The sequence below is a fragment of the Acipenser ruthenus genome, chromosome 2 (assembly GCF_902713425.1).
Source record: "Acipenser ruthenus chromosome 2, fAciRut3.2 maternal haplotype, whole genome shotgun sequence".
Taxonomy (NCBI): domain Eukaryota; kingdom Metazoa; phylum Chordata; class Actinopteri; order Acipenseriformes; family Acipenseridae; genus Acipenser; species Acipenser ruthenus.
In genome coordinates, this window is record NC_081190.1 from 109,031,652 (window position 1) to 109,055,150 (window position 23,499).

A 23,499-nucleotide genomic window follows, 5' to 3' on the forward strand; every position below is an offset into this window, starting at 1 on the left:
AGTCGTGGTAAGAAATTGTCCTTCACACTACTCTTCAGGCATTCATTATTATTACTGGGTGTGGGCATGGTTATCCAAGAAATTAATTTACAGTCATGAAATGTGGGCAAAACCAAATGCAAGCCCAGTGAAAAAAGCAATATTACTAAACTATATAGCTGTTCCAAAAACAACAAATATATAGCTCATACGAAATAGAGGCTTTAAAAACACAGAAACTGCTTGTACTTGATGTGGTGTTTGTATCTCTGTGCAGACAGCTGGCTGATGCTGTAAACCCCAAAAGCAGCCACAGAATATTTTGTCACTTGAACTTTCATTTCAGACATGGTCATCTCTACTGGTACACAGCATATCGGACACTTTCAAAGCTGGTATTAATGGACTTTATTTATGTCAAAGCCTCTATGGCGGAAATGAAGACTGTCTACATAAGCACATTTGCTGAAAGAGTTCACAATTTCTAAAAGGAATGTCATCAATAACATGAATGATCATGCATAACATGGTCAATTATTGTACTCTTGTTGAGGAGGGGGGGAAACAAAAAAAAACACACCTCATAAGGGAACTTTTAATATACAACCAATTTCAGATATGCTAACATTGACACATTATCTTCATAATGTGCTGTTGTCAAAACACAAAAGGGAGAAGAAACAAGTTATAAAAATAATCAAATCTGAACTGTGAAGAAAACATTAAAAATCTTCCAAACAATCTGTTAAGGAACCTATTTATGGTGTACAACATGAAGTCTGAATACACTGTAAGCTGACTTCAGTTAAATAGTTTCAGTACTGTGAATATTCCTTGGTTTGAAATTTGGCAACAATGCGCTCCAGCTGTCTTTTTGCTTCGCACTGCGGGAAGTTGCTCATTTCGTAGTACTGGGGAGCTATTTTTACCAACCTAAAACAAAAAAAGAAAAAGATCAAGGAAATAATGTTTAAACATTTAATCAAACTCCTAAACTTAAGCCTAAACCAGCTGAAAATGTGTGAAAACTTTGTAGAATTGTAAAGGTTTACAAAGAAAAAACAAAAGCACTACAAAATGAATTCTGTTGAATTAGACTAAAGAAAAACAGTAGTTCTTGGTTTCTTATTAAAACTATTTTAAAATGTAATTAGATCAGATAGAATCAGATCAGTAAGGTTAATCCCATACCATATGGGCATAGAGAGGACTTGTTTCTTATTAGATAAACTTCTGAACCCTATAACAAATCTACTATTGTGAGCTACTTCACAATTGCTTGCAAATATTTACATTCACTAGCATATATGGACAACACTAGCCCAAAATAACGAAGTTACCAGCATTGCCAACACTGCATACAAAAGAGAGAGCAACGCATTGGAAGCTTACCACTCTGGTTTTATATCTGTGCATGTTCGAATGTAGTTCTTCGTTGTGAGTACAAATTCATTGTAGAGGACCCACTCAGGTTTGTGGTCAAGAACAGTGGAGGGATGCAACTGTACCACCTGGTTATCTTTCACTGTCAGGTAATGCCCTGTCCTTTCCAAATGCGCGATCTGTAAAACAAAGTGCAGTCAATGACTATGCAGTACAAGAATAATGGGATATCACTCACAAAAAGAATTAAAAAGCGCTCAAAAAAATAAAATACCCAGTATAGCCACCAGTTAATTTAATTTCTTCACTCTTATCGAGTTGCACCAACTAATTTCTGACAGTTTTGTTTTTGTCATAGACCAATTATGTAAAGGTAACTCACTTCAGGTTTTTGATGTGTTCATTAACCCTTTCCTATGTTGGACCTGATCTGACATTGCAATTATTCCTATCCCTGTCCGACATCATCAAAAAGGCGCAAAAAACGGGTTTTTAGTCGTTTTTTCTCCGGAAAAAGCTGAGAAAGCCATTCAATGGCCGAGTGGGAGCGACAGGAGCCGAGACAAGCCGAAAAAAAATAAAAAATAAAAAGGGCGTATCTCATGAATAGTCATACTTGCCCCTGGTATCAGATAACGGCAGCCATAAGGAAACAAGCTGGCTGCTGCTGAATCAGCGCTCAGAGAATATCACGGACATTTGCAGAGCCTTTTTGAGATGTTATAGTAATAAAATAATGACTTGGATTGCATTATTGAGGCGTTTGGTGATAAAACGAGTGATCAGGAGATGATTGATCAGTATTGTACGACTTATTATTATTTATTTATTTCTTAGCATATGTGAAAGCTATAGAGAACGAAAGGGTGGGGCGGGGCTGGAGATGCCTAGTGAGTGCTTTGTTGATATGCAGGGCCTTTTAAACCCGTTTGACTGTAGAAAAAAAATACTTTTAAACAGCGCATCTAAAATTAACTGTGCGTGTGAAAATAAATTGGACCTGACGCACCTGACACGCAAAGGGTTAACCTCCCCCCCAAAAAAGGGAGGGGGGAGAAGAAATGTTTGCTAAAATAAGATAATACAAAAAACACGATGTTCATGAAAAGTAGGTGGCAGAACATATAACATGGAGATCCAACCTCATGCAACGTGTAGGGGGGACGCCATAATGGAGCAGCACTGATCTCAATTTGTTATATAAAATAAGAGACTAAGGATGAAAAAAAACATGGCATTACATTCCCTGCCTCATAAAAGCAAATAATTGCGTCTCGCAGGAGTGCTTGGCGAGAGCCCGTTTGGTGGACAGCTCTGAATCTGAAACTAAATCAACATTTTCCATTTTGATCATTGAACCCTTATGTAGTGTTATCACAGGCTACATTTCGTGAACCACTTGTATTTCTTACATCTTTCCATATAATTCCTGTACTTATTTAATTTCCCCATGTACTGATATGATTATATTTCTCTCATCTCCGCTACAACTTACATCTGGCTTTATTCTGTTCCCCACCTCAGATTAAAAAAACAAATTGGAATAACTTTTCATAATTTCTGAAGATGCACAGAGAGGGGATTTCAGGAATAGCAAAGAAAAGCTTCTCCTGAAAGTCTTACTCATAATCCTTCCAGAATCTGTGGTATTTACCTGATACTGTTTTTCCACATTCCTTGGAAGTATATCTTTGGTATGTTTGCTTTGTAAAAAGTAATTCAGTGCGTTTACAAGAATTCCGATATTTTTCAGAATTTTTTTTTCGGAAAAATAATTTCGATATCAAAAGTCACGTAAACGCAGTTTTCGGAAAATGTATCGGAATATTCCAAGTCAGTTTTCAGAAAACAGCACCTAGAAATTTCCAATTAAATTCCAGAAACTAACAAAATGTATATCATGTAAACACACTTATTCCGATAGCGTACTGCACATGTGCAAACTTTGACCTTCATTCCTGCACGTGGTTTTAGAAAACAGAGAAAATAATAATAATCTGTAGTCAGTCTGCATGCATCCATTTGTCTAGTTAGGGATAAAGTAATACATTTGTTAAAGTCTGTATGTATTTGTTAATAGCCCATGCTGAAGCAGCAAATGTTTTCCAGCTTTAAAATGATGTGAGAATTTAAAATAATGTCTGCAAAATAAACTGGTAATATAGAACAGGATGAGCTGTTGGAAAGGCTGATTGCACATTTTGGGGAATCTGAATAGAGGTATAGGATAGTAATCTTTGAATTTAACACCTGACACTTCGATAAAGCACTATATTGGATTGGTCTCCGTTCTATCGCAGAAATGTCCGTTCTGTTCAAATCGTACTTAGGCTACTACAGTACTTTGCATGTGAAAATATCCTGCGTTTTCCGAAAACTTCAATCCATGTATACAGTTGAATTCTAATTAGATTTTCTATCACTAATCACGTAAACACAGAAAAGTGACGTTAAGAAAATCCGTTTTCTGATTCAGGTTTCCGAAAACATTAGTTTTCGGAAAACGCTTTGTCATGTAAACGTACTGATTGTTTGAATGGTTTACAGTGTCCTAAATCCAGAGATACCAAACATATGCATATTTCTACATGTTTTGGATCTTTGTCTTTTCAACTTGAAAACCAAAAACATTCATATTTTATTTTGAGAAAAAAAAGAGTAGTGTCCATTATTGCTTATAAAGACCTCGAGAACAAACGTGTATGATTAAGGCTACTGATTTTCCACTATCGCAGAATCACGGACTGTCTCGCAGAATTAGGCATTAGGAACGAAATTGGCATTTTTGGGAATGGTATTCTGCTTTGTAACTGCACCTTTAAAAAACAAACAAAAAAAACTTAATTCTTTTATAAAAAAATTATGGATTGCTTTGAAAACTACACTACCCAGAAGCCCAGCGATGACGCTTGTATAAAACGTTTTTGTATGTTTATTTGGATCATTGGATAACGAGAAAACAGGTGTTTTTTTGGGGCGTTACGGTGACGGACTGTCTGTCTCTGCGGCGCTGCCTGTGTGCTGTGAGTAGAGTTGTTTAAAAAAACATCTAGCTGTTTTGTGAGAGTTCTATTCTGTGGAATAAAATGAGTTGTATATACAGAAAAATGCAAAGTACCTGAAAAAAACGATTAAAAAAACTTAATTGAATTTATGTATTCATTTAGTTAGTTAGTATCGCAAATCCGTTACTCCGTCACCCGCTCAACACAAAGAAACGACACAGTGGTTGAGGTGAAACCTTTCGTTTTATAACTTGTTTCTAATTTATCATTAACTCCTTAATAATACTACGTATTAGGAGTTTTCTTTTACTCCTTTTGCTATAACATGTCTCTCTCTATCTAGCTATTGTAGTAAGAACAGAAAATGGTGACAATTGTAGATTCAACAGTGGACCAATAAATATTTATTTTACCAACTGTACCAAATGCAAAGCCAGTGTGTATATTGTGAAATGAATGTGTGTCAGTAGTTAAGATATACAATATGAAAAGCCATTTTGAAACCAAACAAGGAGCTTTTGGAAATACGTATCCAGAGCAGAGGGCACAGTAGTTAGAAGCTCAAAAGTAGAAGCGATAATCTCTTCTTAACAGCTATTCTATTAATATGTCACATGCATTTTAAAATGTTTGTAATGATACTCTGTTGAATTCTCACACTGTCACACTCTATTATTAAAGTACTATTCATATGGTAAAATGTGTAAGTCTTGTTCAATATATGAACATTAGGGTCATTCTTCCAATAGGGTGCCTTTTGTGTCCCTGTGCCATATTTTGCTTAAAATAACTGATTATATTCAAAATAATTAATACATCATAAAGTATTAAGTAATTCCTATACAAAACCACTTGTAAAAACACACTACATAGCATTTAAAGTAAAAAAGACAACAATATTTAAAGGAAAAATCAGCATTCTCCAATGTCCCTATTCATCTTTTTACAAACTTCTTTAAGAATATAATTAATTAAATCCTAATGTATTTTTAAAATCTAACCAGTATTACAAAACACAACTTAGTACATTGTTTTTCAACTATAAATCTGTACAATCAATATATATTTATTAATATAAATTGAACTATTTAGTGCTGTCCCTGAATCCACTGTCAACCCTGTTACCGGAGATAAACCCCCTGCAGAACAATGAATTATTCCACAAGTCACATGATCTTCAGCATATGACATCATAATAAAGGAGGAAGACACAGGAAGCAACTTCAGGTATGTGTCTAAGTAGTTTTTCATATATTTTTTTAAAGCTACTTTGTCTGGGTTCCTAAGGTACTTTATAAATGTCAACTATGTTATGCAAAGTTAAGTAGAAAAAAAATATATATACAAAAATGTATAATTAGTTTAATAAACTCAAATAAAGCCTTCACCAGAAGCACACCATGTGCAGCCATGTGCTTTACCACATTGGAAATAAAGGGCAAACTTTGTTATGTAAGTCAACCCTGTTACTGGTCAACTCTGTTACATGTTAGAGTAACAGAGTTGACTTAAGGTAACAGTGTTGATGTAAGAAATTACTATGACGTGGTTGTTGCTCATAATTTAATTATATTTAATTACATTTAAATGTTAAAATTGATTAAAAACATAAATATGTTTATTTACAGGTAGATTTAGTTAAATGGCACTTACTGCTGCAGAAAAACAACGGCGCTATCGTGCACGCCGTGATGCAGATCCATCAAAAAGACAAGAGTATTTGAAAAAAGAACGGCAGACATGGAAAGCAAGGAAAGAAGCAGGGAAGGTGAAGTCAGTGTCAGAACTTGGCGAAAGAGAGAAGCGTAGCAAAAGGAAATACTGGAGAAAAGCTCAGCAGAAGTGTAGGGAAAAGAAAGCAGCAATAGACTCCTTGGCAACACCTCCAGAAAGCCCAGATGAGGTCCATCAGCCAGGACCTTCAAGGTTAGAGTTAGGCTACAGATTGAGAAACTGGCTTTACATATGTATTTAATATATTGTTGGCATAATGTATGCTTAAAAATACATTAATCTATGAACAAAATATGTATTTATTTTTATCGTACTTTTTTTTTATAGGCAACGCAATCGAAGAAGAAGAACATCTCAAAAGAAAAAAATTATACTTCAAGAATTGGAAGATCTAAAGGTTTCTTTCAAACAGCAAAAGAAAGTTTTGGACAAATATAAAAAGCGGTACCAACGCTTGCTGAAGAAAAGTGAATCGCCTAGAGCTAAAACAAACAGGTTGCTGAAGAGCTTTCCTGCAGAAGATGCAGTTCGGAAAACCCTTCTTTTCCATCATTCTTTGATCGAAGACATAAAATTAAAATATCACACTTCCAGGAAAGAGAGAGAGAAGCAGATTCTATCAAAAATTGTTACTGGCAAAATCGTGAAAAAATATCGACTGCAGAAATTTGCTCAGGATTCATTTGGGTTTTCAAAGAAGCGATGGCAGAGTAACAAACAGAGAAATGAAAATGAATCCTTCACATTTGTAAGAAGAAAAGTAAGCAGAGTCACAGATGAGATTAAAAATAATGTGGCCTCCTTTTATGTCAGAGATGACGTGAGCCGAATTACTACGGGAAAGAAGCAAACTATTACTCAGAACAAAAGAAAAATGCAGAAGAGATTTCTGACTGACACCATGAAGAATCTTCATCGAAAGTATCTATTGGAGAATCCAAATACATCGATGTCCTATTCACTTTTCTGCCACCTTAGACCATTTTGGGCTGTGCACCCCACTATTTCAGACAGAGACACCTGTCTCTGCAAACTCCATGAAAACCTTGGTTTTGTTGTAGAAAAGCTACATCAACTGAAGCTCATTAATGACTCTGACCTTGAAAGCTTGGCAGAAAAGATCTGCTGTAGTCCTCCTTCCAAATCATGCATGTATGGGGAATGTACCAAGTGCAAGGAGACAGAACTTCCATTGAATAGCTCTTATGATGTATTGACCAGTGTTTCCTATTGTCAGTGGGTAACCCAGACAGTAGAAAAGGAAAAACCAAAGAAAGATAAAGAAAAAGAAAAGGCACCTGTGAAGATCACTATAAAGAAGGAAGTGGAAAGCACTATGAAGGAGCTCATTGTGGTGTTCAACAGCCTTCTTAATAAATTCAGAAGGCACAGCTTCAACATAAAGCAACAATTTGCTTACTGTCGTGAATTGAAGAAAAGTCTGTCTCCAAACGAGTGTCTTCTACATGTTGACTTTTCTGAAAACTATTCCTGCAAATACAGCAGTGAAATTCAAGCTGTACACTTTGCTTCCTCCCACCAGCAAGCAACACTACACACTGGAGTTTTGTATCTTGGCGCAAAAGCAGACCCTGTGTGCTTTAGCTCGATTTCACCATCAAAACAAAAGGCACCTCCAGCAATATGGGAGCATCTCAATCCTATTCTGGATCATGTGAAAACCAAATATCCCTCTGTATCGGTTCTGCACTTCTTCAGTGATGGCCCATGTACACAGTACCGACAGAAGGGGAATTTCTATTTGTTCAGTACAGAATTGCACAAGAAAGGATTTGCAGCCGGAACCTGGAATTTTTTTGAAGCAAGTCATGGTAAAGGTGCGCCTGATGGAGTTGGAGCAGTTCTGAAAAGAACTGCTGACATGTTAGTCAGCAAAGGGAAAGATATAACGAATGCGTCTGATCTCTTCAGATCTTTATCTGAGGTAGATACAACTATCAAGTTGTTTTATGTGGACAGTGAAGCTGTAGACAAAGCCACAGATCAAATGCCACTAAATATTCCTGTTGTTCCTTCAACCATGAGGATCCATCAGTTGGTCACACTCTCACCAGGAAAGCTAATATATCGGGATGTTAGCTGCTTGTGTTCAACTGAGAAAAACCTTGATTGTCAGTGCTACAACACACAACATTTCGACTTCACAAATGGGCCGGCAGCTGCATGTCCAAGTACCACTGTTCAGCAAATTCAGTGGCACAATCCTAATGTTCTTGGAAAATGGTGTGTTCTCAAATATGACGAGGATCTGTACCCAGGAATCATTCTTGCAACCGATGAAACACACGCACAAGTAAAATGCATGCATCGTGTGGGGTCCAACAGATTCTTCTGGCCAAATCGCGAGGACATTTTATGGTACTTGCATGATGATGTCATAAGTGTGATTCCACCTCCACGGCCTGTGACTGCCCGCCATGTGGAGATCTCCAAAGAAATATGGTCCAAATTAGCTGTGTAAACACACATTCTAGAAAAACCTAGAACAGATTTTTAAAAAGATGTCCATAATTGTTAAATACATTGTTCAGCTCTTCCACTTTGATAACAGTAAAATATTGTTAATTTGTACAGTATGATGTTACATCTTGCTTACATTTGAAAGGGCGTGTCTTCGTTTAAATCATTTTGTTTACATTAAAAATGTTATGTTTTCAAATTGAATTCTTACAGCGCTGTTGTGTACTGTTATTATAAAGTTTGTATTTTTACATCAACAATGATAATATGTACATTTAAAAACATTATAGTTCCATATTAAAAACAACCTAACCAAAAAAACTTACCTTGTTCTATTGCAGTTGCATAATTATACAGGTCTTGGCGTAGTTTCCAAAAATCAGTGGTTACTAATGTAAGACAACAGTCTGTTTATTGCAAATTATAAATGCAAATATTTTTAGGACTGTATTACAATGACATTTGTGACTTCTATATCTGTGAAAGCCTGTTAAAAATAAACAAAATAACCACTGCACATACTGTCCTGTCAATTCTGTTACTTTTGTCAATACTGTTACTATGTTGTCAACTATGTTACTTGCAAATATATTACTCCAGAATATTTAATTTTGTCCTTTGTAGTAAACTAACTTGATTTATCCAATAGCAAAAGTTAAGAAAAAGAACCACCCTAAATGTTTTGTGAAAATTAAGCTGGTATCTGACACTTTTATGTAAAAATGTCAGTGCTTAAAAGTTCTATTTGTAGATTCCGTAATATTATTGAGACTAAAAATGGAATTCTTTGATAATTATTTTTTTATGCTTCAAGAATTGCATTTAGGGACATAGTATTTGTCTAAAAATGTTTGAATTGAAATGTGTACAGCTTAAACACTTTTTCAGAGAGTTACTTATGTGTCCGTAACAGAGTTGACACAAAATATAGTTTAAACAGGAATTTATGGCTTTTAATTTACAGATTTTCTGTTGTTAAGCTTGGCAAAAGTTTTTTTTGGTTCATTTTAAATGTTCTGTTTATGATAAAAAATGTTTATTTCCCCAAATACACACTGATTTTCATTTTTTTCACAAGGTCCAAAAGGCACCCTATTGGAAGAATGACCCATTAACTTACATAATATTTATTACTGCTTAAATATGCAGAGTAAAATACTCTGGCCCACCTACTCCTAACTTTTAAATTTAAAAAAAACTAGTTGAAGAGCCCTGCTCTAACTAAGGCAACTATCTGTCCAGGGTATACGAGAAACACATGCAAGCAGTTGCAGATGAAACTACAGATGGGAGAGAAGTGTGTCCTGAACATTGTATTTAATTTGTAATTTGTAATTTTATGAAAATTGTTTATTTTTATAATAATACCCCTCGTTTGACTAGTCTTTATATTGTATTGTCAGCAATAAGCGGTTTTTTTTCAAAACACCTTTCAAAACACCTACAGTACATTGTTACTAGTGGACTGCTTTAAGAAAGATTTTTCCTGAAAACTAGGTCTCAGGGACTTAAAGAAATAATTCAATAGATTTTTAATGTAAAAATGTTATTTATGTTGAAATTACGTTGTTAATTCTTAATAAATTGGTAAAAACAGAATTGGTCATTTTGAAAAACGGAATTTGCCATTCCCAAGAATAGAAAATCAGGAGCCCTTTATTATGTCATTGCAATCACTCGGGTGAAAATGTTTTGTAATTTGCCCAACATCAATATTTTTCAACAAAACATTCAGTATTGTAACGTCCCTCAGGTCATAGAATAACATGTTTTATACATGTATCTCTAAGCTGAATACATAATAAAAATACTTAACTAAAAAAAGATTTTTTTTTTTTTTTTTTTTTTTAAATGTATGGTACTTTATAATGTCCCCAGAGTTCTCTGAAAAAAAGGACACCATTTCCAAGATGCTACTGTAAAAAATAGATTTTGTGATTTTTTTTATTTTTTATAGCAAGAGTCAAATACAGCCAAAAAACACCTGGTCCTGGGGGAGCATCTCACTGAAAAACGCTTGGTCCTGAAAGGGTTAAAGAACAAGTCGCTTCAAATGTAACCTGATGCAGTTTGTGTTCACTAGATGGCGCTGGTGCTCACTAGCACAACACAAGGCTATGTAATATAAAATTATTATTTGAAACCACTTTTTTTAAACCAAAAACAGAAAATTACTTTCTTGGGTTTGGGCAATGCTAAATAATCCTTATGCTTACAAGCCACACTCTCCCATAGCCTCCTTCACCATGAAACTAATTCTAGATATGAGGCTCACGTTGCCACAGCAATTGGGTTCTTGGTTTCAAGGAGCAAATGTGCAGTAGCAAAGCAATCTGTCTTCAGCATACATGGAAAAGTGTATAGATGGCTTGACCATAACAAGTAGCTAATTAAATTACATCTACATCTGGAAGACAATGCAAGTAATAATGTCATTTCATAATAGGGCTCTAATGCCTAGTATACAGATTTTACTAGACAAATGGGTTTGTATCGCTCTAAAAAAAATGTTTTTTTGTGTTCCCCAATGGGGTACAACATCGCTATTCGTGTACGAATGGCACAGTTTAATATATTACTACATTTCAGGTTCTCTTAAAATTGAATTTTCAAAAGAGAAAACTTGTCTGTAGCAGGCTAGGCTTTAACTGTTCAACTTCCACATATTTTAGTGGTATGTTTATAACATAAAAGAATTCAAACACCTTCAAGAATCATTTTAAGCAGCTACAAATTAATCTTATTTTGATTATCAGTTAACAACTATGGCATAGTGGTGGGCGGTCAAGGCTGGTCAACAGCAGGAATAGCAAACCCAGACACAGAAACTGCAGTTCCCTATCAAGTACAAAATGTAACCATTACCTCTCATGGGTATTTAACCTTAAAGACCCTGTAACCTGAACAGATAACAAAGACTGCTCTCAGAGCCTGTGATGCAGTCATGCCCGCCCCCAAGGGCATAAATACAACACACACAGATCTCAACATCATTTTTCCTTTCATCCGACCTGAGATGAGAAAGACTACAAACAGAGAAGTGTTGAATACGCTTTTATCTGCGTATTCGCTTGTGTAACTACACTGTGTCTCGTTGCCACATTAATTCTGCTTGCAGTTGTCTCCCTCAGTGTCTCGTTGCAACATTAATTCTGCTTGTAGAATTATTGTGAAGACTGTTGGGGCTCTAATAGGTTTCCTCAGTTTTCAGATTGTTGGATTAACCTGCTGTAGGTGGGCATCCCTATAGATCGCTCTCGTGGTAACTCTCGTGGTAACTTGCTCCCGTTCCCGCCTGTACATCGTACAAGGTTACCATTCTGATTCACTAGCAGTTGCTGGGCTCGGCACTGCTTCGGGTCTGGCTGTCCGCAGCCCCACCTGTAGTGTTTCGTTGCCGCCCTGGTCTCTGCGTGAGTGCCATTGTGAAGGCTGTCACAGCTCTGACAGCAGGCTTTCACCAGTCTTAGGACTGTGTCAGTTTATCAGAAGCGCTATAGGTGGGCACTCCTATAGTCTGCTAAAATGGTAACTGTAGGTCCAGGCCTACCCTGTTCCCGCAGGTACAGATTCTGTACAACAAACAAGGTTACGACTCTGATTCACTACGCAGTCACTAGGCTAGTTCTGCACCGGGTCTGATTGCTTGCAATCTTTCCTGCAGTGTTTCGTGCCGCCTTGGTCTCTGCTTGCAGTACCATTGCAACTGTACATTGCTTGCTATTTACATAATGCATGGAGTTATCTCTGTGACACATGCAAGGCCAGCCTGCCTGTCTGGTACCAAGCAGGCCTTGTTCACAGGCCAGTTACTGTCTATCAAAACGCTTTTCTGCGCATTTCTCCACGGCGCTCTGCGTCTCTAGGAGCTGGTGTTCCCACCTGAGGACATAGAGTCTGATAGCTCTCCCTGTAACGGTGGAGACTATGGTCTTGCAGGTGCCCTGGTCTACAGAGGGTCCACCCTGTACAACGGCGTTACTGCTTGAGCAGGCCCCCTCGAGGACAGCAACAGTACTGTACACTACCCTACTGTACCAGCTCGGTGCTACAGGCACCAAACCGGTACCAAACCGACCCCGTTCCATTCCAGTACAGTCTCTATTCTGACCTGCTACCAACCAGGGTTTTACAATCCCCATTCTGATACCAAGCAGGCCTCGTTGACAGTCCAGTTGCTGTTTTTAGCAAGCTGAGGTAGCAACTGGACATTCTTACGGTACATTGCTTGCTGTTTGCATAGTAACTGGGTTTTATCCCTGTAACATATGCAAGGCCAGCCTGCCTGTGGACAAGCAGATGCTCTTCCTGCCTGAGGCAGCAGCACGCAAGGAGGCATTGGTAATCATTCATATTTGTGTTCATTCTCCAAGCGTACGTTGGAGAAATGTTTCTCCTGTAGCTCTACAGAGCGCTCTGTGTCCCTCACCTGTACAGCGCTCTTCCACCTCTCAGAGAGGTGGCTGTGTCCTCACCCCATGGCTGTGCCACACACCCGGGAATAGAGAAGCTCTGGGCAGCAGTTTCCCACAGGTACATGTGCCTGATGGGGACAACGGTGTTCCCATCCAGTCTGGTGCCAAGCAGGATTTGTTGACAGTCCAGTTACTGTCTAATTGCGGAGGCAGCAACTGTACATATTTACTGTACACTGCTTGCTATTGCATATGCCTGGGTTTTTATCCCTGTGCCAGCAGCTTCAGGGACCAGCACGGCCAGCTGCACCTGCAGCCAGACCGCCTCCCGGCACAGAGGCAAGAGCCTCATACCAAGCCACAAGGTGACCAGCGGCCCCAAGGGTTAGCTGCCACAGGTCCACGGCCCCTTCTCAGGGAGCCATCGGGAGTATTGGCGTCAGTGCACCACAGACATCTGGGTATTTACTACTCTTCAGACCAGCTACTCGCTGCAGTTCAAGCACGGTCCCCCTGCCTTTCGGGGCGTGACTGCAGCATTAGTCACGGACCCACAAGACACCGCTGTGGTCTCTCAGGAAGTAGCAGCTCTGCTGCAAGAACGGGCTATCCCCGTGGTACCTTCCTTCCAACTGGAGGACGGGTTCCACTCCATGCCCAAGTGGAATGGTGGCCTCAGACCAATCCTCGCCCTCAGGCAGGTCAACCTGTTCCGAGCCAAATGAGGTTCAAAATGTGACGATGCAACAGCTAAGTTGCAGTCATTCAGGCCAGGCAATTGGACCAAGGTGGACCTCAAAGATGCATATTTCCGTATCCCCATAAAAACCGGAGCACTTAAGAGCCTGCGGTTCGCCTTCAGGGAACAGAGTACGAGTTCTGGGTCTTGCCGTTTGGCTTCTCTCTAGCTCCCCATGCCTTTTCGTAGTGCATAGGCTATTCTTGCCCCACTGAGACTCGGAGGCATCAGAGTACTTAATTACCTGGACGATTGGTTCATTGTATTCAGTCTCAAGTACAGGCAGAGGCCCACACGGAACTTGCCACAGACCACCTTTCTTTGGTTGGGCCTGTAGGTGAATCGTGCAAAGAGCCAGCTCAACTCTCGCAGACAGCCTCCTATTTGTGAGTGCGCCTGGACTCCACGTCCATGCTCTGCACCAGGGGTGTCCAAACCTTGTCCTGGAGAGCTGGTATCCTCCTGGTTTTTGTTCCAACTGTACCCTAAATTAATTAATTGGTCCAATTAAGTAATTTAGGGTACAGCTGGAACAAAAACCAAGAGAGACAGCGGTCCTCCAGGACCAGGATTGGACGCCCCTGCTGTACACCGTCGGGCAACAGGGTGCAGAGAATGGACGCTTGACTGAAGCTTTTCAGTGCCCTCTCGAAGCCTGGTTCAACAGCCCGCATTCAACCGTGGCCACCTGGTGACAGTGTCTCATCACTGTCTGAAGACATTTTCTGGATGCCCACCTGCGCTTAGGCATAGCACTGGGCAGCATCACCAGAAGGAGGTCATCACCATAGATGCATCCAGTCTCGGCTGGGGAATGGCAGTGGATTGCAAGGGGTGTGGAACCCCCCGTGTATCCACATCAGTATTTTGGAGCTTCAGGCAGTGTTTCTAGTCTTGCAGAATTTTCACAAGAAGTTCAAGGGAGACACTGACTTGTCTGGACGGACAACACTACCGTGGTGGATTCTGTAAACCACCAGTGTGGCTTCAGGTCCCCCAGTCTCCATCGAGTCGCCCGCAAGCTGTTGCTCTGGGCGCACGATTACCTGCTCTCTCTGAGAGCCGTACACCTGCCCGGGGTGATCAGCTAGGCGGCGGACCTCTTCTCAAGGGGTGTTCCCAGTGCTTCAGAGTGGAGGCTTCACCCACAGGTGGCGAGCTAGACCTCTTACCTCCCAGGAATCAACCCATTGTCCCCGCTGGTTCTCTAACAGGAGTTCCTCATGGTAATGCTCAAGGTAGCCTTGGCCGAGCCTTGTGGCATTCCAGTTGTCTGCAATAATTGCCTTGTGACATCTTCGGTATTTCATACTTGATTGGGAATGTTACGTTATTATCATAACCCTGGTTCTCTGAAAGAAAAACGTAACCATTAACCTTCAAGGTCGTCGCGGCTATGATGGCAACAGGTTTGAAGAAAAAACGATGACGAGATCTGTGTGTGCAGTCTATTTATGCCCTTGGACGCAGGCATGATGAGCAGTCTTTGTTATATCTATTAGGGTTACAGGGTCTTTAACATTAGAACCGCCATGCGGGTCAATTTGACCCATTTCAATTACTCTTCCATTGTAAATCTTGTGTATGTCCGTTTTTGACTTTTCCTAAATCTGTGAATTAAATATCCTAACAGCATTTAACGCCCCCTCCTCCTCTATCACAATATTTTTTTAAATTTCAAGCCTTCCTTTGTTTGTAGACTGACTACGAAACAGAGATTGCTATGATTGTTGATTTGTACAATTGCACCAAGATGCCAACTCTGTGAAAGCCTATACTCTATTTCTCAATGTACCTGGGAGACAGCAATCCTTCATTTTGTTCCAGAAATACAATGGGAACATATCAGAAAGAAATATTTAATCCTGAAAAGTAGTCATTCTGATTGGAATACGGCAAGCTGCACTTGGATGCACACAGCAAACCAAAATGACAGGTAGGACAACTTATGTGCCTAATATGAAACGTATGTTCTATATATATATATATATATATATATATATATATATATATATATATATATATATATATATATATATTTTTTTTTATATTACTTTTAGAAAAAACTATTTCGGTTTAACAAGTTTGTATGTACCAGTTAACACTATAGTGTTCAATGGAACTGCATCTGTGTTTACAACACAGCTCCTGGATGCAGGCAATCAGCTGGCAGACACGTACGCTCCTCCATAGAGTACAATGCAGCCGTCATACTGGAAGTAGTGTTACATTTTCTTTTTATGTAGTATTAGAAACAATGATTTCGGTTTTACATTTCTTTTGAAATGTGTATTTTACATTGATTCTATGGGAACAACATTAGGTTATTATCATAACCCTGGTTCCCTGAAAAAGAAATGTAATCATTACCGAAAGGACATTTACACCCTAAAAAGATATGAAATCTGAATAAAATATATCAAAGCTGCTGCAGAGCCTGTGACACAGTCATGGCCCGCCCTCGAGGACACAAAATGACTGCGCTCACAGATCTCAGCATCATTTTTCCTTCAAGCCTGTTGCAATCATGGACGCAGTGACCTTCAAGGTTAATGGTTACATTTCTATTTCAGAGAACCAAGGCTATGCGTGCGAAATGTAACCATTACTGAATGGGTCCGTATACCCAAGCCATGGGCTTTATTCCAGATGCACCCTGGAATAAAGCCCACGAAGTTGCCATGCTCCTAGCGGAGTGGGCAGCGAGCTTCTCTGGAGGGGTCAAAACAAGAATAAAATAACTCCAACCGCAGCTACTGCAGCCTGGAGGAGAGCACAAAATCAAACGACTTACGTTGCTTGATCCCTGGGAAGGGGTGACTCAAGACTGTCACAGGCTGTGTGAGCAGCTTTGATATATTTTATTCAGGTTTCAGGTCTTTAGGAGGTAAATACCCATTCGGTAATGGTTACATTTCATATCTGAAAAGGGAACAGCAAAGCTCCGAGTTGAGATTTGAAGTCTTCCACGAACAACACAGATTATTTTGTGTGTAGAAGGTGTCTTACTGGACAATCCCTCAAATAAATACATAATTGTGCTATCCACGGAGGACATTTTCAAATCTCAGCTCAATGTTAAGCGGTTTTCCCCACAAAACCATAGCATAGCGTTGCTGCAAGACAAACAAGTCCATGGGGGGGGGACGGGACGACACAACAACACACAACAGGACACACCAATACCTTACAACATCGTTTTTTTGTTTTTTTTTTAAATCCACGGGTCACTTTCCAAATAAATATACTGCAGGCAAAAAGCACACAAAATGTAGTCAGGTCACTTACCTGCATGAAGAAGCCAGTGACCAAGGCCCTCCGTATGTTGATATAGTAATCTCGACTGGTGAACTCTGTGCTTCTGCGAGGCAGGTTGAATCTGTCCATTATTCTGGAGAGCTGCTGACGTACATTGTCAGCAGACATCAGTGATCTGTAGTTAATGAAATTGTCATAGCACCATTGAACTGACTCATGGTCTAGAAGAGAGGAAGTGGAAAAACAAAACAAATTAAATTGTACAAGATACAAGTAAACATTTTTTTAAATATGTAAACTTCTGTTAAATGGTGCACATCCTCCTCCATGGAACTGGTGACTACATACAGATTCTACATAACTCCAGCACAGCTGTGGCCCTTGATTGTAAGGAAACTGCATTAAATTACAACAGTACAGCAGTGCCCAAGGCAGATTTGAAATAAATGTATTTAATGCAAATACCCAGGTAGATTAAAATCAACCTCGAGCATATATAGATTAAAAATAAAACCATGTATGCAGTACATACACTGAAAAAATACTTTTACAATTGTGCTCTAACCCAAACTGGAACTTTTACACAATTTAATTTACCTGGTCTAAGGTAAAAGTAGGCATTAACCCTTTAAGGACCAAGCGTTTCAGTGGGACACACCCAGGACTAGGGAGCAAAAAAAAAAAAATACGTGTACCCAATAAATTTCGTTCATGAAATAGTATGTGTTTATATCCACTCGTCTTTTGATATTTATAAATGTTGTAAAAACATATTAAAACACGTGACAGCTATAAATGTTCTAATATAACTATGTCAAATACATCAGATTTACAGTGTTTCCCTTTTTTTTCTTAGCTGTAAATAAGTTCGTCATGTTTTGTTTCTTTGTGCTGCTGAAAATGTCTCTACCCTTTAAAAATGAAATGTCCGTCTTGGTGACGTCACACGAAAAAACAAACAACTAGTAAGTCAAAGAAACAACGGGCATTTATCGTGTTTACCCGATCACAGGCCCAGAATGACACTTCAGTATGATCGTATTTACACGATCACGGTCCTTAAAGGGTTAATTGTAGGCCAATGTGGTTCTACATATTGTGCAAATATTTTGAAGAAAAAAACCTAAAAAGTACATCATCCAAACAATATTCAGCTTTTGTAGGACTATGAATTACTGTAGCATCAATTACAGGTTAAAATCAGTTGTTGTATAGTTTGCAAAGATAAGTTAATAAATACTAAAGATTGGCTGGCAAACTAGTAGCCTAAAAGCATTAAGTCCTAGGCACTTTAAATGTATTTAATTTTTTTAATCACATTTTTAATGTAGGTTAAAAAGAAAAAAATATTCAAGGTTACTACTTCTCCAGTAAATCTCACTTACTCTGTTTGAAAGCATGGTAGACATTTAGTAGAGTCAAGTGATCTCCATCTATGTGAGCAAACCTCATCTTGGACTCATCAGCAGCTTTCTTTGCCTCCGTCGGACGAACAAAACACTGTGGGACTAAACAAGGTTGGTATGGGCCCAACACATACGCCCATATGGATGAGTCACGCATTCAGAGACAGAGGAACAAGGCCTAGCTAGATCAGTTCACAGAGCATTGGGCAGGGCAGGATGGGGCTTTCTCATGGACTCCAACTGCATGTTGAACTGTCTACTACCTTGGTTTCAACACCTAACCACATCTGTAAGACAAGAGTGTTTACAAAACTACAGAATAGCCAATATGTTTGACTACTACTAGCCTATTCCGTTGGGACAATTTCTAACTTCCACAGAAACATCCAACTGGTACCCTATGTAAAACAACCCATTTGAATTAATGCATTAAACAGATCTGTACTTTAAAAGATATCCAATTGGACCAAGTTTAACAGACATGCATTCTTAATTAAAATAATAAAAACATTTGGTTATACCATTATGTTGTAAAATTTAAAAACAATGCATTTAAAAAAAAAACTAAAAAAAAACAAAAAAACGACATCTTACAAATGTTTTAACATACTAAGTAATTACAAGTAACACTAGGCAGGAAAAAACCCAGGTATTTACAAAAAGGCTTTCAACAATGGTTACAATTACACTTAACAATTGTGCAGCATTAAGAGATGTTTATCTGACAAATGAACACAATGAAATGGAAGGATATGTTTCTGCCCTGCCCAGCTGCTCTGAGCCTTAACACTAAATAGTATTCTGAAAAGGAAATTTAAAAATGAAACTTCTGCACGGTTTTAGTTATGTAAAGTACCCTCACGTTTTATATATACCCCGCTTTGTGATTTTAATATCTGGAGTGTACTAGTTCAATACTGAATTGCATCCCAACAAACAGCTTTAGCCAAATTATAAAAAGCAGAAGTATAGCTTTTTTGTAATAGGTTACAACCCTATTCACACATGATTCTATCTGGGGCAGTGTCTTTAGCAGGCAGATCTTAATGTTTATTGATCTCAACATGTATCTGTTTGGTAATATGCAGTGTATTAGTATATTGCTGTCTTGGTAATAAACTTAGCAGAAGTCAGTTCTCCTATGTGCTGATTATAAACACACCCAGCACAGAAACAGCTAGTAAATTATTGTTTTTCTTGAAAGACATCTGTTTTCATCTCCATGAACAGCATTCTGCTTTGGCAGACTAAAGTTCAATTACTGCAGCAGCAAATTCTAGCTGCGCATACTATAAACTCATTAATTTAGCAAAGACATGCGTTTTGTCAGTGACCAATATTAACTGACATAACCAGTTATTTTTGCCACACTTCCAAATATCAAGCAGCAACTATAGTGTTAGATAAGGCTTGTCCACTGTCACAAAGTGTGGCCTTAACATATTTCTCAAACTTTTTTTTTTTTTTTTTTTTTATTTTAAAAGAGGGGGAAAAAAAAATAAAAATCTCCACCATGCTGTGCATAATTTGATTTGTTTGCTTATTTTTTCCCCCCTGCGATTACCTGACAACATTGCTGTAATGGAGAGGATCTCATTGGAACAATTAAATTCACAGCTGGCAATAACCATCTTGGCTAGCTGTGGATCCAATGGAAACTCTGCCATCATGGATCCCAACTCAGTCAGATCACCGTCATCATTCAGGGCAGCGAGATAATTCAATAGTTCCAGGGCCCTCATCAGTGTTTCAGGAGCTGAAAAAGGCAACGCATCATTACTCAAGATCACTTTGGTAAGCAAAACCGCTCTGCAATACGAAACTGACTAAAAAGTGTCTATTCTTTCATTCAATGGTTGAATGGTTCAACACAAGTATACACTGCAAATTTAAAAATTAGAGATTTTTTCATCTAATGAATCAGTTTTCAGTGGTTGGTAAAAGGATTTTCCAGAACGCAATTACTGGCCTTTGACTTTGTAAAACTGGAAGCTAGTTGTTAAATGTAAATAAACAGCTGTCAATCAGATACTTGGGACTTGTACAAGGCAACAAAACTGAATTCTTTAAGACAAGTGTATTCCCAAGTCATAACATTTGTTGCATCTGTAGACTGTAGTACAATACTGAATACCACTGTGTGAGTTTGGTTTAGGGGCTGTGCAAAACTAGACATTTCTGAAAGCATACAAAGTGTTCGATGGGGGGGGGGGGGCGATCGAGGGAATCATACACTTTTCTATCAAAAGACGACATTTTTACATAGCTTGAAATATTCTTATGTCTTCCTACAAAAAGTACTACAGCCACCAGGTGTCAATTGTCGCAGTTCATGATCTTTTACTTTCTGGTTGAGAAAAAGGATCCTACGTTACCACACGTTTCCTTGACAACCACAAGAGTATAGAAGTCAATGGAGTGTCAAAAAGCTCAATTTAATTTTTCCCTGTTTATATATTTCAAACTTCTTTTCAGGCTATGAAGTTCCTTTCTGATTAAATGTGTTTAGCAGTATCAGTGTATATCATGGGTGATCATTTGAATGGATGGCAAATGGTACAGAAAGACAGCACCGCACAATTACATGGAAAAATAAAAATGCATTGTTTGTTGGAAGAATAAATGTTTATTGGTTACTGTAGGGGAAGCTCACTGTGTACGCTTGCTGTAATTGATCAATTAATCTTGGATGAACCCTTAAACCCTATAAGACCTGCAAACTAAAGAAAAGGGTACCACACAGAAAAGTAAACATTACCTGGTGGGTCCATGAAATCAAAATGCACCAAGTCATCTATACCAAGTTTCTTTAGTTGCAACACAACAGAGCCCAAATTGGACCTCAAAATCTCAGGGTATGTGTTGTCCTGTTAAGACAGAGAAAAAAAAGCGACTTGCCAATAATTATTTTATTTAAATTACATGTTTGAAACTAGGCTTCATACAAAAGCTGCAATTTGAATGTTATTTAAGATCAGACCATTGTGCAATGTTCTGATGACCTTGCCTACTATCCTCCCTAAGAAGATTAAACAAACTAATAAAATAATATCAAAACCACCAGTCAGCAAGTAGTACAAATATTTTCCAAAAACTGTACGCCAAGTCCTGTTTTGGGTGTTGATTTATCAACAGGAATCAATTTCAGAGATGACACAAAACAAGCCTAGCCATAGAAAACGAAAGTGAATTAAAAAAAAAGAATTCAAGAGAGATTACATTTTAGTGCTTCAGCAAAAACATTTTGTCAAATAATCAAACCCATTTACCTGCATTTCGGTTTTATAGGCCTTTTCTGTATACAGCCGGAAACATTTCCCTGGTCGGGTTCTGCCGGCACGACCAGCTCTCTGCTGAGCAGAAGCCTTGCTTATAGCAGTCACCAGCAAGGACTCCACTCGGATTCGAGGATTGTACACCTGTGAAACACACCATAAAATAAGCATGAGGCAAGCCACACAAAGAATTTGTACATCGACCATACTAACCCTTTGCGGTCCTATGTCGGAACCTGTCTGACAACATCAAAAAGATGCAAAAAACAGTCTCTAGTCGTTTTTTCTCTGGAAAAAGCTGAGAAAACCATTCAATGGCCGAGTGAGATCGATAGGAGCCGAAAAAAAAAAAAAAAAAAGGGGGTGTATCTCATGAATACAGATCGCCCCGGCATCACAGAGAACACAGACATAAACAAACAAGATAGCTGCTTCTGCATCCAGCGTTCAAAGAATATCACAGACATTTGCAGAGCTTTTTTTAGATGTTATAATAATAAAATAATGACTTGGATTGCATTATTGAGGAGTTTGGTGATAAAACGAGTGATCAGGAGATGATTTATCGGTATGCACTACTATCAAGAGGTATGTGAAAAAAACAGCGAACGAGGGGTGGGGCGGGGCTGGAGATGCAGTACTGAGTGTCCTGTTGATATGCAGTGCCTTTTAACCCTTTGCAGTCCATTTATTAAGTGCGCGTCAGGTCCAACTTATTTTCACACGCGCAGTTAATTTTAGACGCACTGTTTAAAATGTATTTTTTTCCCCACAGTCAAACGGGTTTAAATGGCCCTGCATATCAACAAAGCACTCACTAGGCTTCTCCAGCCCCGCCACACCCTTTCGTTCGCTATAGCTTTCATCTATGTAAGAGATAAATAATAATAAAAATAATAGTCGTACATACCGATCAATCATCTCCGGATCACTCGTTTTATCACCAAACTCCTCAATATTGCGATCAAAGTCATTATTTTATTACTATAACATCTGAAAAAAGCTCTGCAAATGTCCATGATAGTCTCTGTGCGCTGATGCACTCAGCCAGCTTGTTTACTATGACCTCCCCGTTATCTGATACCAGGGCCATATGTATGACTATTCATGATACGCCTTTTTTTTTTCCCCCCCCGACTTGTCTCGGCTCCTGTCGCTCCCACTCGGCAATTGAATGGTTTTCTCGGTTTTTTCCGGAGAAAAAACGACTAGAAACCCGTTTTTTGCGTTGCTATAATGATGTCGGACCCAGTCCGACAAAGGACCTGAGAGGAATAATTGCAATGTCGGACCCAGTCTGACAATGGACCGCAAAGGGTTAATCCTGTTTTACTGTGAAAAAAAAAACACTTTTAAACAGCGCGTCTAAAATAAACTGCGCGTGTGAAAATAAATTGGACCTGACGAGCCTGAGACACACTGAATAAATGGACCGCAAAGGGTTAAGGGGGGGAGGGGATAAGAGGTCAGAATAATCCCCTATAGCTATAAATCTGTATCTACTGCTTTGTTGGCAAACACAGGGCATGATTGCGTAATCTTTGCTATTGATAAACTGCCAGTTATGCAAAGGACTGAATATTTGTCAGTGTTTAATTTACCTCCTGGCCCAAAACACACACACAGAAAACTAAGAGCAAGTATTAAAAGGAGAAAGGGCCTACCTTTTGTTTAGCAAATCCAGGGTCAATTACAAACACAACACCATCAATTGTCAGGGACGTTTCAGCAATATTTGTTGAAACAACAACCTGTAAAAACAACCAGATGTGCATAAAAAAAACAGGCATTACCGACAAATATTCTTGAATTTTACTTGTTTCA

The 23,499-nt window shown here is 38.7% G+C and overlaps 2 protein-coding genes across 4 annotated transcripts in view; one reads left to right on the top strand and one right to left on the bottom strand.

Moving 5' to 3' along the window:
* Positions 1 to 372: 372 nt before the first annotated feature.
* Positions 373 to 23,499, bottom strand: part of LOC117409057 (ATP-dependent RNA helicase DHX15) — a 41,485-nt gene continuing 18,358 nt past the window's right edge. For all 3 annotated transcript variants that reach the window (XM_059006161.1, XM_059006164.1, XM_034014609.3), the window contains 8 exons: positions 23,340 to 23,426; positions 21,670 to 21,819; positions 21,159 to 21,267; positions 19,965 to 20,156; positions 18,380 to 18,502; positions 17,025 to 17,215; positions 1,372 to 1,541; positions 373 to 912 (listed from right to left, as the gene is read on the bottom strand). In XM_059006161.1, the coding sequence (XP_058862144.1) occupies positions 795 to 912; positions 1,372 to 1,541; positions 17,025 to 17,215; positions 18,380 to 18,502; positions 19,965 to 20,156; positions 21,159 to 21,267; positions 21,670 to 21,819; positions 23,340 to 23,426 (1,140 nt within the window). In that variant the 3' untranslated portion in view covers positions 373 to 794. The remainder of the gene's footprint in view (positions 913 to 1,371; positions 1,542 to 17,024; positions 17,216 to 18,379; positions 18,503 to 19,964; positions 20,157 to 21,158; positions 21,268 to 21,669; positions 21,820 to 23,339; positions 23,427 to 23,499) is intronic.
* Positions 5,105 to 9,682, top strand: LOC131703213 (uncharacterized). Its single transcript, XM_059006190.1, has 2 exons — positions 5,105 to 5,594; positions 6,429 to 9,682. The coding sequence occupies exon 2, from the start codon at positions 6,976 to 6,978 to the stop codon at positions 8,581 to 8,583; it is 1,608 nt and encodes a 535-aa protein (XP_058862173.1). The 5' UTR covers positions 5,105 to 5,594; positions 6,429 to 6,975; the 3' UTR covers positions 8,584 to 9,682.

Bases quoted from the DNA above. Each gene is read 5' to 3' on its own strand.
- LOC131703213 (XM_059006190.1), top strand. From the start codon at position 6,976: ATGCAGAAGAGATTTCTGACTGACACCATGAAGAATCTTCATCGAAAG.